Raw genomic sequence first — 17,470 nt, 5'->3', positions numbered from 1 at the left:
CAATAATATACTCGGTATGGGCAGAGAAATCTGAATGAGAAAAGCCAAGCTAAGGGGTAACAGTGGGATACTTCCAACGCGCGAAGCAAGTTCAGAAGGTCTCTTGGACTTATCGTATTGCTCTGCTTGCGTCAGTCGCAAACCTTGTGCCGGTTTTTTCTAGCCATTCTGCAACATCTCAATCGTCAGCTATGGACTACAGTGAGGACATGTGACTTTGTAAGATACAATGTTGATGTGCTGACATATTCCAGGACTCCTTCTGCAATTTGAACTGCAAGCCTGATGAACTGCTCATCCGGCTTCTCGGTGTGCAGGTTGTTTTGGTCTACGATTCGGTCTCGTGGCGGGCGCCACGGCTAAGTTTGGACGATGGCCAACTCAGCAACGGACTTTATGCTTTTTGGGTGCCTACCTCAAGTGTTGTCTCACGTACGTCAGAAGACACTTGCTCACCACCGTCGATGTCGTCAGTGTTGTTGTTGTTGTTGTCAGAGGGTGCTTCGGCGCGCTGTGCCTTTGCGTCGTCGACTTCCTCTTTCTTATTGACTTCCGATCCGTCCTCGTCCTCCTCGTCGCACTCGTTGTTGATGGTGGAGGAGGCCTTTGTCTCGTACTGAAGCACTCTGAGCTCGTTAAGGCCCTCGCGAAGTTACGCCAGCACTGCTTCTAGGTGCTCGTCTGCATCCTCAGGATCGGTCCCGCAGACCAAGCGCCAGATGAACTCAGCATCGGTGCGATACTCCTCTGCAATTGACTTGTGTTTGAGGAACAAGAACATGTTGACTCTGACTCGATAATATGGTGGTAGGCCGCTCGCTCTAAATAATTGTTTTGCTTGCTTGATGGTCAATGCCATGTTGGGGTCTTGAGACAGCTCGTCGTCATTGTCATGTGTGGCCGAAAGAACCTTCTACAGCTGGGCGATGGCCTCGTAGGCAGCGGCGAAGTCGTCTAAAGTGGCTAGTCGTTTGCCGTCCATGTTGGGTGGTTGTTGACAAGTTGAAGCGAGTTCCAGAAGTCGGAAATGAACAGATGAGTGAAAGGTTGGTCATGGTGGAATACCATGCCAAGCAGTGACAAACGCGGAGGCAAACTCCCAACGACAATCTGTGATTTCTTTCTTGCTTCTGGGAATGGTAAAAGAATCGCAGCAAGGACAGGATTTTGTTTATGTTCATTTTAATTACAATTCACAGATTCTGATATAATCAGAAAAAAGGAGTGTAAAGAGGATTAACCAGCACAGAATATGCCTGGTATAGCCAAAGAAAATTCATCAAGTAAAGGCAAAGTGAGGAGTGAAAGCAATAACATAGGAAAAGAACTATGTATATACTGTATACTGTACTCGGGGGGTTGTCATTGCTCACCACGAGGTGAGTTGGTTTTTGTAAGAAACCTCAACATCAAAATTTGATTTCGGGGTATGTCTCTTGGTCATCCTTGCTTAACAAGAGGTGATGAAAAGGCCGATAGCCGAGGGATCCCAGTCCTCGAACAGGCTTAGCTCAAGGCTGCCAGTGGCGCTGGCAAGGATGGAAATGGTAGACCCAGCCTGGCAGGCACCAGAGGAGACAACGTAGCTGTTTCCAGGAGTAACGCTGCTGATTGTGTCAAGGGTGCTCTTGACAGCAGGGTAGGTAGCGTAGGTGACGCTCAAGGGAGCAGGGGAAGTGAGTTGGTCGAACTTGATACCACCGGCACCAGACAAGGTGAAGTCAGAGGTAACGAGTTGGGACTTGTTGGGGAGGAGGAAGATGACACTGCACTGTTTGCCAGCGTAGCTGGAGGGGATGTCAAAGTTGAAGATGGTGCTGTTGCTGGAGCTCAAGTGAGCATTGTATTGGGTTCCGTAGGAAGTGCTGGAAGAGTTCTTGTTGACGGGGATGATAGCGTGAGGAGTCTGGTAAGCACCGGAAAGGGTGGTCTGGCAAGCGTTTCCGTTGCCGCCTGCAGTACCGCTGGCAGGGGCAGACGAGGCAGGCTTCGAAGAGGCAGGGGCGGATGAAGTAGGAGCCGAAGAAGCATGCTTAGAAGAGGCGGGGGCAGGCGAGGCGGGCTTGGAAGCAGAAGCGCTGGACACAGGTGTGCAGCCAGCGGCACAGTTCGTGACAGTGATGTAAGTCGAGTACACGGTTACAGTGTTTCCAGCGGGTGCCGATGAGGTGGGGACAGGCGAAGCAGGAGCGCTGAATGCAGGTGCAGAAGATGCGGGCTTCGAAGAAGAAGCAGCAGCAGAAGAGGCAGCAGCAGAAGAGGCAGCAGCAGAAGAGGCAGCAGAAGAGCTACTAGATCCGTTGGAACCGGCGCACTTGCCGCCAGAGCTAAGAGTGATCGCAACGCATCCAGTCTGAGCGCTAGCAGTGGTGGTGTAGATGTTGTAGCCACCATTGTCGCCAGTAGCACAAGCATAGAACTGGGTATTTCCATTGCAGGTTAGGTCACCGTTGGAGTTGACTGCGAATCCAGTAGTGGGCGAAGCACCAACATCGCATTGGAACTGGGTGGTAGGAGAGGTCAGGATGCATCCTCGGCCGTTCTTGTCAGTCAGACCACCGTTTTTGATGCAGTAGGTAGCTTGTCCAGTAACAAGTCCAGAAGTCTGACCGATTCTGTTCTGACCATCACTAAGCTGACCAACAGCTCCGGTCTTACCACCAGCGGCAGTCAAGGAGAAGCAGCATTGGTCGCGAGCAACCAGAATAGCAGCAGAGGCACCGAGGGCAAAGCCCAATGTTGAGTATACGCTTTTCATGTTTTGTATTGATTGAACGAGGGTGGTGGTGAGTGTGGTTGTGGAAAATCGATTTGAGGCGAGGAAGGGCAGACTACTTATATTCAGAGCTCAAGAGGTTCCTTGGCAAAGGCAGCAACCTCCGCACACCTCTCGTTTCTGTGATCTACGATTAACACTTGCCAAGTGTGTGACTTTCAAATTCAGCGTGGACATCAAGCTGTGAAGACGTACCAGCGATGGACCACGTTAGACGAAGCGACCTGTTACTTTGCGCCCAAGATTTGTCTGACGGCCTTTGCGACCTGCAATTCCTCGACAGGCTTGCCCTCGAAAGCGCTACCAGGGGCCAGCAACTTCTTGAGCATATCACCCACGACGACCTTGCACCCTGGGCCTCGGCCTTGATGCTGTCGATAGTGCTCTGCACAACATCATTGATGTAGTCCTCGCTGACAGTCTCGACGTTGCCGGTGTACTCCTCCAACACCTTGATGGCGGCAATTTCCTTCTCCGTCAAGTCTGCTCTTCCAGCGTTCGAAAATTCCTCGGCTGCTTGCGCGGCCGCGGACGAACGCTCGCGCAACAGCCCAAGAAGCTTCAAGTCTGTGCCGAGGGGTTGCGCGGTTTTTGCGGCATTGGTGACTTCGGCCAGCAGACCGCGCAACACATTGAGGCGGTTGGTGTCTCTAGCCTTCATGACCGTCTTCAGTTCGGAGCGGCGGTGCCGATGAGGGCGCGTCGGTCACATAGCGGTAGCGGAGGCAGAGCTGAGCGCTCCTGAGGACTGGTCGACTCCTTGCTGTGATTAGCTGCATTTTGTGTGTTGTGTGCGATAGGATGAATGTATATCCCAGTCCTCTAATCTTGTTGTTTGCTGCGCCTGAGCTCGGAGCTCTCGCTCGAGACTTGGCGCCAGATTCTTGGGAATGCGATCTTGTAGCATCTTCGATCCAGTCACGACAGAGTACAGAGGTCCTTGATGTTACCCTCTAGAAGCGATGTTTTGTCCAAGAGCTAGACCGGTGAAGGAGCAAACGTGTTTCTACACGAGCATCTAGTGGATAAATAGCACAACGGAGTGTGTGGTCGACAGTCTTGTCTGCATACCACTTAGTCCAATAGGTGGAAAGGGCCGTCGTCAAGGCTTGAGCCAACACGATTTACTGCGAAACCGCTTGAGTGAAGGCCAACCTTATTGGTGTTGAATGCAGGGATAGGTCTGCTTCGAGTGCATGTCTTTGAGAGATGGCGTGAGCACGTGTTTTCGAGGAGGATTGAGGCTTTGAAGAAGAAAGTCAAATGTAACGTCTGCTGCTGGCTGCAAAATAAGGCCCTGTTTTCATCCTCGTATGAAAGCGAAGATGACCACTGAGGGTGTATTTTCAAAGGCTCAATTTGCGTGATCGCATTGATGTATAACCGATAGTAAGCCCGCAACCGGTGCACCCACATGGCTTCATCGAATCTCTTGCGAAGGATTGCAGTGGAAAAGGTGGAGGAAAGAAGCAAGCCCACTTTGATTCTTGGCAGGCCCAGATTGGTTGCATGTGGCATACTGGTGAAATTTTGATTGGACACTTCCTCGGCACGCCCGGTCGGTCAAATGTGGATGCCCTCAACGTCTTTGCATCTCTTCACAATTTTTATTTGGCGAAGACTGCCGCCGCGTTGTGTTATCAGGATAAGCCGACTGTAGTCTGAAAACCCTCAAAGACTACAATATCTTTTGATCGGCTATCCAACGCAGCTGCCCATACAGAAACCGAGAACCAAGTTTTATGAGACTTCGACGAAGAGTATGACACTCAAGACCTGTTCTAACTTGGAGCTCACATGTTGGAGCAGTTAAAAGCTCACTCAGTCTACATCGGCTGGTTATTCGAACATGTATGCGTGGATCACGGTCACCACTTGGCGAGCTCTCACGACTGCTCGCGGTTGCCGAGCAGCTGCTAACAGCAGTACGGACCACCAATAAAATTGAGGTCCGATGTCAACTTCATTGATTTCACACGAGATACGGAAAACCATTCATTTCTGATCTCATGCATGCGTGTCCGATACCGATAGGCCATGCTTATTAATGGGGTTATCATTCATGATATTCTCCCCATTGCCATACCAAGGCCGCCAAGCAAAAGGCATCTGATCGATATACATGGCGAGCCATCGACTGACCATTCACATTTCGGTATGCCGATACACGATAAGATGAGACAGCATGCATGAAACATGCTGTAGGCTATCTATCAGGGTTTTGGTACATGCAGGACTCGCTATCGCATGTCCCTCTGCCTATCTCAAATGGGAAGAGCCTTGGACCTAAGATTGGGAAGAAGTATTGATAGTGATTTATGCCACTAATTTGACTATCTGGTGGCGGCCAGTCAAGAGACAATATTAGGCCTATCAAGGAGCGATAAACATGCGCCTCGCTGCGCTGCGAACACTTTGTCTCACCTATCGTGTGGTGGAACCGGCCTATATAAGCCCTCTCGAACCTCTCGAACGATCTTTCATGGTGGCCTTGACCCGTTCCCTCCATAAAACTCCGTCATGTCGACAGAAGAAGTTGAAGCTAAGGGTAAGAAGTTTTCCAGCGTCAAGATAGTCGCCGTGGAGAGACAGAATCTGTTAAAGGAGGTGGAGTCTCGGAAATCAGCAAGCAGGACATCGGTGAGTGTAATGGCAACATGTCGAACACAGACACAAACCTAACAGGACCAGTCGCTGCTAAGGGCGAGTATTCTGAAGAACAATACAAACACCTTCGAAGGAAGGTTGATCGATACTTGCTACCGCTCATGCGGTTATGCTATAGGATTCAGCAAACCGACAAGACCGCACTTCGTACACAAGCTGTCTTCGGCCTACGCAAAGACCCTGGTCTCCATGGCCAGCAGTATATTCTACATGCCTTTCACATGTCTCCTCAAAGTAGTACTTGTCTCATATCTTACAGATCTCATCTACATGGTTCTCGAGTTTCGTAGTAACATCATCTTACAACATTATAAAATGGGTAAGACCCCGTCGTATCACATGATTCGACGGAGCATCACACTGCTTTACATCGGCTTTGATGAGCAATCAGGCGATCTGAATCCGGTCACAATGATGATATTTCCAGCTCAAGATCTTACGCACCTGCGCGAACATCCGAAGCGACCGAGCAATTACCAATCATACATTCCTTACACAAATCATTGCATACTTGCAAGCATCACTATCGTGGGGTGGATGATCGCCAGTCAAGACAGAACGAGCCTGGAAGATTTGCATAGGACTTCGACAGTTGCACTCGGGTCGAGAATCTGCGCGAGTATCGTAGTTCGAAATGGATACATAATCAATCTGATTACTAAAGTTGGCTGTAGTCTGCCGCTTGTGCTCCCTTACGAATCAGCAAAGTAGCAGCTCGCTTCTTCCGCCGTGGTGGCACTCGATCAGGCTGAGCTATCTCTGGCATCATATGGTATCCCATTTTGGCATCTCTCTGCTTTTTGAACTCGCAGAGCGCATTCGGTGTTTGTTCAGCGCTTACATCTTAACACGCGCCTGCCACTTGAAGATCACAGAGTACCCAATCGACGCAAGCAGATCAAGCAACGGCACACGAAACCATTTTCTAGAAAGACACAGACGGCTTTCCCTTATCTTATAGTCAGCATGCATGCTCGTCACAGGTCTAGAAGAAGTATACGCTATACTTGAAAGCGACAAGGAAATCTTAAGACAAGGAATCTGGTAAACAGAAAAAGGCTCAATAGTAAGGGCACAGAACGAGCCCCAGTGATCAGGGATTCTTTACGTAGATAGAGCATCCAAAATCGATGTACATGATGTCTGAGTGGTGGGGCAAAAGAAGGAAGTCGTGGCAACATGGTTGCGTTATAGATACCACAGAGAAGCAAGACAACGTGATTGACTTGGGAAAGTTCTTCATACAAACACATCCTGCTCGCCTGTTGTCAGTTGTGCTGTCTCGCACTTCGAACCCAACACGACGTGACACTCGTCAATCACCACTCGATCCAAATAGCCCACCGACTTCCTTCGCCGCTTGAATCGCTGGAATGCGTGGCCTACCGCTGCCTCCAGTGTCAACAAAACGATGTTTGCTCACTCGGGTGGTCGGCTGGCGTCCCGTTCGGCAGACTTGATGCCACTCGGCATCTGGTCTCATCATGGTCCTCAATGCTTGTAACATATCGAACTGCTGGGACGCCTTCCATCGCTGGAACTTCTCCTGCATGCGTTGCTCCATCTGTGCCCTTGAATGCTTCCTTTCGCGCGTGGCAATGAACGGTGATTCGCTGGCCATTCGACCGTGAATGCTGTCTTCGGTACTTAATGAATGTCCGGCTTAGTATGCCCTAACTGCTACATTGCTGTTGACCGCGTCTTCCGCCTGTGCGGCCTGGTATTTTTATTTCCCCTTGCTGCTACCGAATGCCGTGTCCAACGTCTGTCTGATGCCGTCGTCTACAGCCAACTGTCGGTGGATTGCTGGGATATTTCTCGCCACATGGCCAGTCCGACGCGTACACCTATGCCGTCTTTGGTGACCTCCTGTAACAACCTCCGGTATCTGGCTGTGCTGTGTGAACTGTCTGGATTGCTAGGCGTGAACTCTGCCTGTTTTGGCGTGCCTGCTCGTGCATTATCATCTGCCTCCTCAATGAATCCTTCATCTTCCTCATCACTGTCGGTGTCGGTCTCAGTGTTCGTGTCGGTGTTGTTGTTAATGTCGATGTCGCTATCACGGCTGCTGTTGCTATTGCCATCTCCATCGGGTCTGTTTACACCTGCTTCGGCTTCTGCACCCTCCTCTTTAGCTAATATCTCATCCCAATCTTCGTCTGTCTGGTATCTCCATTGTTCTTTGGGCTTCGGCTCCTAAATGAACGCCCCCATACTCTTTTTGGTCGAAAGCCGTCTTTTACAATGCCCTAACATACGGCTGGACTAAGCACGAATAATACATTACCAACCCCGACAACTCTTCCGGCACGTGTCGATCGATGATCTAGACGCCCTTCTTGTTGTACGATGTAACAAATGACACCAATTCATTGTCGACAAACACACCCCTAACCCTACAGTCGTCTACACCGTTTTTGTATGCGACGGTGACACTCTCCGCGCCGTGGGCGGGTGCACCATCTGTCAAATGGACCAAAATGAACAACTGCTCATGGGATTTTTTGACAGCCTTGAAATATATTGATGCCGTCATCACTCCATAGGATGGAGGTGTCGTTGTTGTCATCGCTGTCATCGTTGATACTCGTGCCCGCCGTACGTACAAACCGGCGTACTAACTCGCTGTCAACACGGCTAACGCGCTGATCAAGCCGTTTCTGTACTCGCTGTCTCCTATCTCATGGTCTAACATGACTATTCAAAACTCCATACACGCGTGTTCGATCTGTTTCGCCATGCTCATTTGCAAGAACCCTCATCTTGGAACATCATAAGCGCGCCAAGTTAGGAAGCCGTCCTCCAGGAATAATGACCCTCCGGCAGTACGTTTGTGGCCACGGGGGGAGCGTTCGAGGCGTGTCAGCATGACCTTGGCGCCAATACTCGAAGATTCCTGCCATGGCTGGTAGGCAGACCATAGTCATGTATGTGGATGTACTAGTATCAGTGAAATAGCGCTCATCGGATTGTGTTCGAGGCGCGCATCTAATGGAAATGAGGCGAAGCCGAATCAGAATAAAGTTACCGTGCGGCCCGATCTCAGGAGCCTTTAATCCCGGGGAAGTGGACCTGAACTTTACTTACACTCTATCTCAACACCAATGTCACCATGTTTGACAAGTTGGTCACATCGTTAGCTGTACACGCTTGTTCGTATCGCTTCGGAGTACCTGACGACTGTGCAACAAGCATCGTACTTATATGTGATATCCGTTGGTACACAGCCCTCGAACCGGTTGTCAACCGGCTTATTCCCGCTGATTTATTCCCGACCCAAGTTCAAACTATTCCAGTGCAGTCCCTGTCTGTTTTGCCAGGTTGACCCTGTCAATAACGGCTCGAATATGCCAAGTGGGGTGTGTATCCGTACCTCATGGATTACACCATGGCCAAGCCTTACCATTGACCTGTCCCTTGTTCCCACAATTTCAACATCCGTTTGTTCTTGATCATCATCGTCGAAGAAGGTTGTTCGGAATCAGTTGCATCTCCATAAACTCACCGTCGCGTCCTTCCTTCTGTCAATTTACCTTTTTCTGATTGCCTTATTCTTGTGACTTTCTCCTTCCAGGCTTGTTCATCTTCTTTTCCCCAGTCCAATTGTTCTTCCTTCTGCAGTCCTACGTCTCAAGCCTGTTCCTCTCTTTCACAATCACCTACCATTGACCTGTTATACACCCGAGAACAATCCTCGCAAAAGGTGAACAAGATTCAAACGACGGATTAGCCAGTATGGCGCCTCCGAAATCGGCGAAGCGAAAGGCCGTTTCCTCTGCCTGCATTCCTTGTCGCAAACGCAAGAGCAAGGTCAGTCGCATGACATCGTGTTGCAGGATTTAGAGATTTAACGATCCAATTGTTCTGCAGTGTGACGGAGGTCTCCCTTCCTGTTCCACCTGTATGGCGGTTTACCGAACAGACTGCAGTTACGACCAAGACACGGACCACCGACGCAAGGGCGCACTTCGAAAAGATATAGCATCACTCCAAAATAAAAACACCGTGCTCGATGTCATCATCAACTCCTTGTGTGCTCTTCCAGAGCACGAGGCCACTGCACTGTTTCATAGCCTACGCCGAGGTGAAAGACTCGACTCTCTAGCTGAAGCCATCAGTGGTGGAGATACCGAAAAACTGCAAGCATTAGTTACCGACCTCCCTGGGCCTGACGGAACTCCAGGAGCAACATCTGACACACAAGCTCCTTCAACACGAAACGAATCGTCACGCAGTCCGGCGGATGGCAAGTGGAATGATGCAGGAAGCCAGAGCGCAGCAGCAGAAGGGTTATCCTCTTGGTTCCGTATACCTCAAGACGCAGAGTTTGTGGACCATCTACTCAACCTTTATTTCTGCTGGAGCCATCCGTTCTTTTGCTTCTTCTCAAAAAGTCATTTCTTGCGGGACATGGCACGAGGTTCAACCAAGTACTGTAGCGCTTTGCTGGTCAATGCGGTGTGCTCAGTGGCTTGCCAATACTCCGATCGACCTGCAGCATGCGAACGAGCTGGAGACTACTTCTTTGGCGAGGCACAAAGACTTGCTGAGAACATCAGCGCGTTAGAACTGACATCTGTCCAAGCTATGGCAGTGATGGCCGTTAGAGAGGGTTCTGCAGGCCGTGACCACATTAGCTTCCGCCTAATCGGAAGAGCTGTGCGTCTTGCTATGGAAATGGGCCTCCATCTGGCAGACACTACCGCAGGGAAGCCAGATTTATGTTCCAGCGAGATGGACATCCGAAAGCTGACTTTCTGGGGTGTCTTCAACTGCGAGATGATCTGCTGCCTGGCATTGGGCAGGGTATCTTCGATACATAAGAACGCTGTTGAGATTGATAAACGGAGGTCACGATCATCTGGTCATCTCGGCGAGTACTGACTTGTTTGCAGCTATGAACTCAGAAAAGTTGGACGCACTGTTCTGGCAACCTTACGAGGACGTCAACTTGCCAGTCAGTCCGAGCGCTGTACAGCCTATGAAATGCCTACTGTTCCACAACATCCAGAGTAAGCTCTCTGAGATGATCAATGACATCAACCTCAATCTTCATGCACCCAGAGAGAGGTTCACACCGCGTCGACTGGCTTCAGCATATCATCAGTACCAAATGTGGTACAGCGAGCTGCCCAAGATGTTCCAGCTTCAGAACACCGCAATGCCTCACGTTATTGTGCTTCATATGTACTACCACCAGTGCGTATTGCAGTTAGTGCTTTCAAGAAATAGAACATTGATTCCTGCTAACCGATATAAGTCTGTTCCGACCTTTTATGAAGCTCGACCTCTCAGACATCGGACTCTATCCGCGGGAGCTATTGACCTATTGCGCCACAGAGATTTCAAAACTCATGAATGCGCTCCGTGCAATGTATGGATTGAGACGAACGTCTCTGGCCGTCAGCTCCATCCTTCTTTCGGCCAGCACAGTCCATCTCATGAACCTTCCCTCTCAAGGTGCAGCAGTTCAGCTCACCCAAGCGATGCGTAAGTTTGCCCCTGAACCTGTTCGACGACGGGATGCTAACCCCCCTCTAGAAGACTTGGATAAGATGTCTGTGAATCACCGTTATGCCTCGTGCTGTTTGGAGGCGATCAACCGACTGGCGAATCAGTGGGGTATCAGGTTGCCTGAGGCCACTGCCAACTTAGCGCCTTTTCCATCTCCGAAACCCGACCAAGCTATGCCGAACATGTCGCTGTTTTTCACACAAGCAACACTCAGCAATGAATCTCCAGAATCACATGTCACTCCTCCCGCCCAAAGTCTAAGACACGATTCGTGTAGTATATTCGAACCATCTCTTGCTGCACACAATATGCCAATCCTGCCGACCAATAGTCAGTCATCTTTAGGGGTGGCATCACAACACAGCATGCACTCTACGCCTGTGAATACGACTCTGGTCCAGGCACAAATGAACATGTGGTCATCATTCCCTTCTCAACAGATGTCGACGCCAATGCAGTTACAGTCACCGACGGCAGACTTTGATGTGATAAATGTCGACTCTTCGGCTTCTTTTGGATATTAGAACTATCAGCAGGCTCAATGACTATCTGGGATATCCGCTTTCTAAAGGCTGAGAATAAGCCGATGAGATTCAAGAACAACAGAACGAGGAATCCAGGTGCGGTACATCTCTCATGATGGCCAGTAATACAGAACGCAGGCTGTTACGCAATGAGAGAATCATAGTGTGTTCTGAGACTCATTGCAATGGCTCAGGAAACAATCAGATATGACCCATGCCATACACATCTCTGGTGCATATACCAACTACTTAATTACATTATATAGACGATGAATCGTCATGAACACCAGACGGCATTCACCTTCACTCGTCTTTTGTTGATATAGCATGCTGTTGATATGGCATTTCACTCACACGACTTCGACGCATACTCGGTTGCCGCAACTTTCGAATGAATCGCTCATTTAAAGATCCCTCATCAAACAGCAAGAGACATCGCTTAGAGACTCTGCACAGCCTCTCCACTTCTTTGTCACGGTTGTCACGAGATTGGTGGACCTCTATATAAAAGATCTACACAGACATGCCATTGCAGCCATCGTATGCCGTGCAAGGTATAACAGCAGCATCTTGGCCGTTCGAACAGTGCAGTCTATCCACTACTTCTACCGCGCCATCATCTAGCCGCGCTTCCTCAACCCGAGCATGTCGTCCGTCCACCCCTTGATCTTCGTCCCAGCTCTAGCCTTCAACTTCGTCAACCCGCTCTACCTCTCCGGGTAGCTCGCTAGCTACGGTCCCACCACTGTTTACGATTGGGTCGACCGCCTCTACCAGATTAAAAACGGACTCGTTATCTGGGGTTGGGCTCTCGGCAACATTTTCCACAACCACGACCTCCGCGACATCCGCCGCTCCGCTCTACATCGTCAGAGAGAGCAGGCCAAGAAAGATAACAAGCCCATCGCAGGTATTCAGAAGCTCTACATGATGCCCAAGAATGGGTTGCCTCATTACATTCTCTTCCCTCACTACCTTTGCGAGTAATGAGTGGGTGGGCTTCTGGATGATTGGAGGCTTGAACTGTACTCCAGCAAGAATCTCCCTCTTCAACGAGATTAGCACTATGTTGCCTCGTGCCCTTCAGGGAAGACCTTGGTACATTCAGAAGTCTGGCAAGGACAAGGTTGGCAACCGTAAGGCTGTCGTTTCTGACCTGATCTGAGCTGCTGTTGTGCGATCACGGTTAGTGATTTGACACGGAGTCTTGTTGACTTACGACTAGGTCTGTTTAAGGAGTCTGGTCATCAAGCACACAATTGGACTGGGAATAGTACTGGCAGTTACCATACTTTGCTGACTGTCAGTCAAGTACACTTTTCTCGCCCGTCGACCACGGCCTTTGGCCTCCACGTCTTGCGCCTAGCTGTATATGCATTGGATTCCTGCAATTCTTGGCATATGTGCACAGCTTTGCTAGAGTGGAAGGTGTTGTTGTTTACTGGAAGATGATTCACAATTGGTGTTGTGGTCTAGTGGCGTGACATCTTAGCATTGCTCTCGTCCAGCAGTTGTGGGTTAGTGAAGGTTCTGGGCTTGAGTCCCAGCTACTCCACGTTTTGTTCTTTTGTTTGTCTGTTAAGGTAGGCATCCGTGTTTTTGCTTAGCCCGTCTGGTGCAGAGCCTGATTTCGTTCTATCTTGCTAAGCTGGACGTAAAGGTCGAATATGGTTGGTGAAATGGCATGGTGGACCCATTGGCAGTTGAACGTACTCAAATTTCATCGTGTAACTCATGTACTAGGTTGAGCTCTTCTCGGGCGCCACTATAACGGTCTGAGGGCTCCAGACATCACAGTAGATGTTACGTGGGTCGATCCTCGGGTTCACCCCATAATGTTTTCCAGCTCCTCAACAGATATCGTGCAGGATATTCGCTTACAGTGCCATCGAGCAGCGCATGGTGACAACAATGCATGGATGCAACAGCCAGTTGTTCTGGGCCTCTCTTATAGGGGTAGATTGCCTGTTCACGACGCTACACCGAGAGATGTAAGAAAGCATAAGATCCAAAGACAAAGCATGTACCTTGCAGCTTGACAGCTAGGAGTCGACGGCAAAACTGAGAGTGTTCTCAAACTCCATGGCTTTCGACATAGTGGTAGTTAAATAACAACGATTTGGTACAACAAGAAATGTAAGCCGCGGAGCGCTGTACTTGAGAAGCTTGCATATTTCAGGCATGGCATGGATTTCAAAAGCTGCGATGTGTTGCATCTCGGTCTACATCCGCCCCTACCAAAGCATACAATGGACGATGACACACAGAATGCCGAACATCACTCGCAAATAGAGTCGTCGTATGGTGACATTTCCGATGGTGCCTTTAGCCTCTCGCCAATTACATAAGACAACTCCCCACAACATGATCGTTTCCCAGCTATCCAAAGAGGATCGATCTGCACACCGGGCTTGAGGTATGCCGAACAGCTAGATGGTTTTCAGTTGACAGTATCACCAGCCCGGCGGCAGTTAAGTTGCACCAAGGGATACGGCGACTTCCTATCAGACCCATATGGAACGGAGAGTTGTTCGGACTGCTGAGCAGCCTTTACGGGGCCGCAAACGAAGATGATGTTGATGACAAGTAGGAAGATCCGAACACTGATATGGCCATGGACCCTCACCTTCCGCGGCCCAGGAATGCGATAGATCTCATTTGCATTGACTTGAGGTCTGACCTTTGGTCCAGTCACGAGTCCGCCAACATCCACAGCACGCGTAAGCGCTTGAGGCACCATCTCAATATACACAGTGCAAACCGGCAGGGAGAGTCAAGTTACATGTAGACACGAAGGGTCCGGTTCCAGAAGGTCGGAATGGTGGTCAAACCTGCTTATGGCTGGAACGATATAGTAGTCTGGGGGAATGATTACATGCAAAGCCTAGACAACTGTCCCTATCCTGTACGTGATTATACAATATCTTAACAGCAACGCGAGTGCTACCTTCCAGGCTCGATCTCAGCTTGCTGAATAACAGCAGCAGCGACATCGATGTTCTCTGGTGGCTCAGAATCATAGCAGAGCTTTTCTCAGGACGGCATTGTGACCTAGAGCTCTTCTAAACCTGACATCCCTATCGGGCCTAGTGATCCCACTGGCCATGGCTACGAGTACATGATCAATGCAACGTCCTCTGGCAATCGTCTTTCTTTTCTTCCATGCGTGCCGCATCCCTCAAACGCATCACATTTAACATCATGAACGTCTGATCCTAATGAAAGATCAGGTCTCATGTTCTTCCAGCGCTAGCGGTGTAACAGGCCCTGATAAGGTCGTAGGTTGCAACTTAGGGCTGCTTGGTTCAGCCTTCAACAACGATTTTCTACCCTGTCCTTCGTCGAAGTCGAGTACCTCACATCGGTACGTTTTCAGCCGCTTCTGTGCTTCTACAACTTGCTTGTGCCGCGACTGAGAACCGAGCCGTGCTTGGTTACGATCTATGCCAGGTGATACAGTTGGAGCACTGCCGTGCTGAGGCGTGGGAAAGTTTGCTGGATGGAAGCGCGGAAGCATCGGTAGCTCAGAATGCTGTCTATCGTGCTTACACTCATTTGCCGACGGTGGCTGTAGGCAGTGTGAATAAAAAGTGCCAGACTTCTTGCACAGGGAGGCGTCTGCACTTTGTGGAGCAAGACGAGGCGACTGCTGTTGCTGTTTCTTAACCTGAGCAAGGGCAGTAACCCCAATCGATGGAGGCAGAGGCTTATCAGACTTGCGCGACGACGATTTTGTCAAGTTCTCGATCTTGTTCGACTCGATTGCAGCCTTTGTGGGGCGGTAAACCTTCTGATGAGTGCGACGATGTTGTTCCATGTTGTCCCTGCGGATGAAGGCTCTGTTGCACTCTGGACAGAAAGCATCCTTCTTTCCAGTGTGTGTCCTAGCATGACGTGCGGCATGCCCTGACGTGGTGAAGCGGTCGCTACAACTGAAAGCCTCGGCTAATGGGCATGGATATGTGTTCTTCCTTACGGCCGGCCTGGTTGGCAGAGTTGACACATTAGACTGACGTGGTGATTCTTGGGTTGACGAGTTGACAGAACACCATAAAGGGGTGTTCGTTATGATTGGCATCTGAGGAGACATGATGTTGGATGCCTCCAGAACTGACGGGTACGTACCGCGTCTCTTGGAAAGGCTCAGCGTCGATCTCAGTGAGGCACAACTCGAGGCACCTGAGCGATTGCTCGCCGCCGACAATGTCCTGGAAGGTGGAAGGCGCGTATAATCTTGCGCCGGCGAGTCGTCAATGAGCAAAGAGACCTTCCGTCCAACGCTGTTTTTGCCGTTCATTATGTGGTACAAAGAGAAAGAATGAAAAGAACCTTGGCTCAGCCTTGATGGAAGCAAACAGGAAGTTGCAAGCAATGCGATGCAATGCTATGCCAGACTGGCTATGAAAAGATTATGTGTTCAAGGTACCAGTACTTATGGAACGACGTTATTGCTGTGCAGATAGACTGAAAATGTAGTCGGTATGTAGAAGTATCAGGATGCAAGGGCACAGGTTCATTGAGATAAGCAGGCAGGAGAATACAAAAACCGCTTTATAAGAGGATACAAGCCAGATAGGGCAGAGAAGGTGACGGCGGGACTTACTAAACTTCAGCTCCACCATTTCTGAGCATGGCAGTGCCTGTCTGGAGAAGCCGGGATAGCCAAGCTGCAGACTCTTGAACACAGAGCCATTCTGTGATGTCACGGAGCAGCATGGCTTGCAATGTAGTTCCTGCGAGCACACAAAATACATCCACTGAGATTGATGCAGGCTTTGAGCAAAACCTTATCGCTGCAAGCGCTGCTATTGACGGAAACAACGATGATACAGCACTTCTCAGAAAAGCATGGATCCTCAAGTTTATAAGTCACAATCCAGAGGTTGCTTCTGGCATTGGACGGAGAAGTGATACTGCTGGGCTTAATGGGACACACCCAGAGGCTATGTTGGAGTTCTATCAACGCTTCAAACCCACAAGAACGGCGTATGACGAATCGTCGACCTCCATCTGAGTGGACTTCTCAATACGCTACCTGGGTAAAGCGGAACTGCATTGTCGGGAATAAGGACAGAGACATCCGGAAATAAAGCAGGTACAGCCACCTCCAACTATTTCCCGTCTACCCGTCACAGAGACTTGGCGAACGGTTGAGCTATGCACGAAAGGACAATATCGGCGGACATGGATCCGTGCCGAGTGTCTTGCTACTTCACTCAAGGTCGTGGCACCACAACTTGGAAAATGCCGATTTTTGCTTGCGGACGCGCGCCGTTGACAAGTTTGTTTCTTGAACCCCCCACGAACGCCCCGGTGACGCGGATCAGCCCGCTCTATACTCTACACACCTGGTCATATCAACCGCCTCGGCTAGGAGCTGACTGAGTTTAATCATTCCCATGAGTCCCTGAACACAGTGTAAACAAGGCGCAATCGACCATGCCTCATCATGATGTTGAGCGAAGGACTTCTGGCCTTCTTCTCATCTGTATCTCCCTGGTGTAGGCCGCACGCAACGCTCACACCGCTATATGGAAATCTAGAGAGAACTAGGAGTACTGGATTTGACTCAGGGAGAGAAAAATCCGCAGCCGGTCGATCTCGTGGAACATTTTGCCAGCAAGGTTCCTACCGGAATCATTTCTAAGCTTCTTGGTGTGCCTGAGAACGAAGTGGAACAGCTTGCGAAAGATGAGTAAGTCCACCACAGCACAAGTCGAAATGCTGCCGATTCCTCAAGCACAAACTTGCAAGACAGCATGCGCCGACTCGTTCAGCAGCGTATCAAGAATCCCAGGGATGATCTCATCAGCAAGCTGCAAGCTGGTCAAAGAGACAAGTCAGGGGACGCGGAACCCCCAGCTCGAAGGGAGCTTCTCTCTAACTGCGTTACCAATGTAGAGCCATCATCTTATCCAACAAAGGCTTCATCTTATCCAACAAAGGCTACGAAACGTCAACCAAAAGGGACAAACAAAGTGGGAGGCTT

The 17,470-nt window shown here is 49.9% G+C and overlaps 8 protein-coding genes across 8 annotated transcripts; 3 read left to right on the top strand and 5 right to left on the bottom strand.

Moving 5' to 3' along the window:
- Window positions 1–394: 394 nt before the first annotated feature.
- M437DRAFT_89256 (uncharacterized protein) lies at window positions 395–781 on the bottom strand (the record flags this gene model as incomplete). Its single annotated transcript, XM_041029003.1, has 2 exons — window positions 395–616; window positions 665–781. The coding sequence occupies 2 exons, from the start codon at window positions 779–781 to the stop codon at window positions 395–397; spliced, it is 339 nt and encodes a 112-aa protein (XP_040874708.1).
- A 669-nt stretch (window positions 782–1,450) lies between these two features.
- Window positions 1,451–2,758, bottom strand: M437DRAFT_29644 (uncharacterized protein; the record flags this gene model as incomplete). Its single annotated transcript, XM_041019164.1, has 3 exons — window positions 1,451–1,930; window positions 2,138–2,192; window positions 2,316–2,758. 3 exons carry the CDS (start codon window positions 2,756–2,758, stop codon window positions 1,451–1,453), a joined length of 978 nt encoding a protein of 325 aa, XP_040874707.1.
- Window positions 2,759–3,003: 245 nt separating this feature from the next.
- On the bottom strand, window positions 3,004–3,555 carry M437DRAFT_79548 (uncharacterized protein; the record flags this gene model as incomplete). Its single annotated transcript, XM_041027193.1, has 3 exons — window positions 3,004–3,076; window positions 3,115–3,443; window positions 3,487–3,555. The coding sequence occupies 3 exons, from the start codon at window positions 3,553–3,555 to the stop codon at window positions 3,004–3,006; spliced, it is 471 nt and encodes a 156-aa protein (XP_040874706.1).
- Window positions 3,556–5,296: 1,741 nt separating this feature from the next.
- On the top strand, window positions 5,297–6,154 carry M437DRAFT_70605 (uncharacterized protein; the record flags this gene model as incomplete). The annotated part of the gene is made up of 2 exons (XM_041025503.1): window positions 5,297–5,416; window positions 5,462–6,154. 2 exons carry the CDS (start codon window positions 5,297–5,299, stop codon window positions 6,152–6,154), a joined length of 813 nt encoding a protein of 270 aa, XP_040874705.1.
- Window positions 6,155–7,769: 1,615 nt separating this feature from the next.
- On the bottom strand, window positions 7,770–7,979 carry M437DRAFT_61107 (uncharacterized protein; the record flags this gene model as incomplete). Its single annotated transcript, XM_041023871.1, has 1 exon — window positions 7,770–7,979. The coding sequence occupies one exon, from the start codon at window positions 7,977–7,979 to the stop codon at window positions 7,770–7,772; it is 210 nt and encodes a 69-aa protein (XP_040874704.1).
- A 1,199-nt stretch (window positions 7,980–9,178) lies between these two features.
- Window positions 9,179–11,481, top strand: M437DRAFT_79547 (uncharacterized protein; the record flags this gene model as incomplete). Its single annotated transcript, XM_041027192.1, has 5 exons — window positions 9,179–9,253; window positions 9,314–10,307; window positions 10,339–10,654; window positions 10,704–10,933; window positions 10,985–11,481. The coding sequence occupies 5 exons, from the start codon at window positions 9,179–9,181 to the stop codon at window positions 11,479–11,481; spliced, it is 2,112 nt and encodes a 703-aa protein (XP_040874703.1).
- A 3,748-nt stretch (window positions 11,482–15,229) lies between these two features.
- M437DRAFT_31363 (uncharacterized protein) lies at window positions 15,230–15,481 on the bottom strand (the record flags this gene model as incomplete). The annotated part of the gene is made up of 1 exon (XM_041019202.1): window positions 15,230–15,481. A coding segment is annotated over one exon (252 nt), but the record flags the coding sequence as incomplete, so codon positions are not given.
- Window positions 15,482–16,195: 714 nt separating this feature from the next.
- Window positions 16,196–16,495, top strand: M437DRAFT_89250 (uncharacterized protein; the record flags this gene model as incomplete). Its single annotated transcript, XM_041029002.1, has 1 exon — window positions 16,196–16,495. The coding sequence occupies one exon, from the start codon at window positions 16,196–16,198 to the stop codon at window positions 16,493–16,495; it is 300 nt and encodes a 99-aa protein (XP_040874701.1).
- Between the last annotated feature and the right edge of the window lie 975 nt (window positions 16,496–17,470).

The sequence above is a fragment of the Aureobasidium melanogenum genome, assembly GCF_000721775.1.
Source record: "Aureobasidium melanogenum CBS 110374 unplaced genomic scaffold scaffold_53, whole genome shotgun sequence".
Classification (NCBI taxonomy): Eukaryota; Fungi; Ascomycota; class Dothideomycetes; order Dothideales; family Saccotheciaceae; genus Aureobasidium; species Aureobasidium melanogenum.
This window is presented reverse-complemented; position numbering and strand designations above follow the sequence as displayed.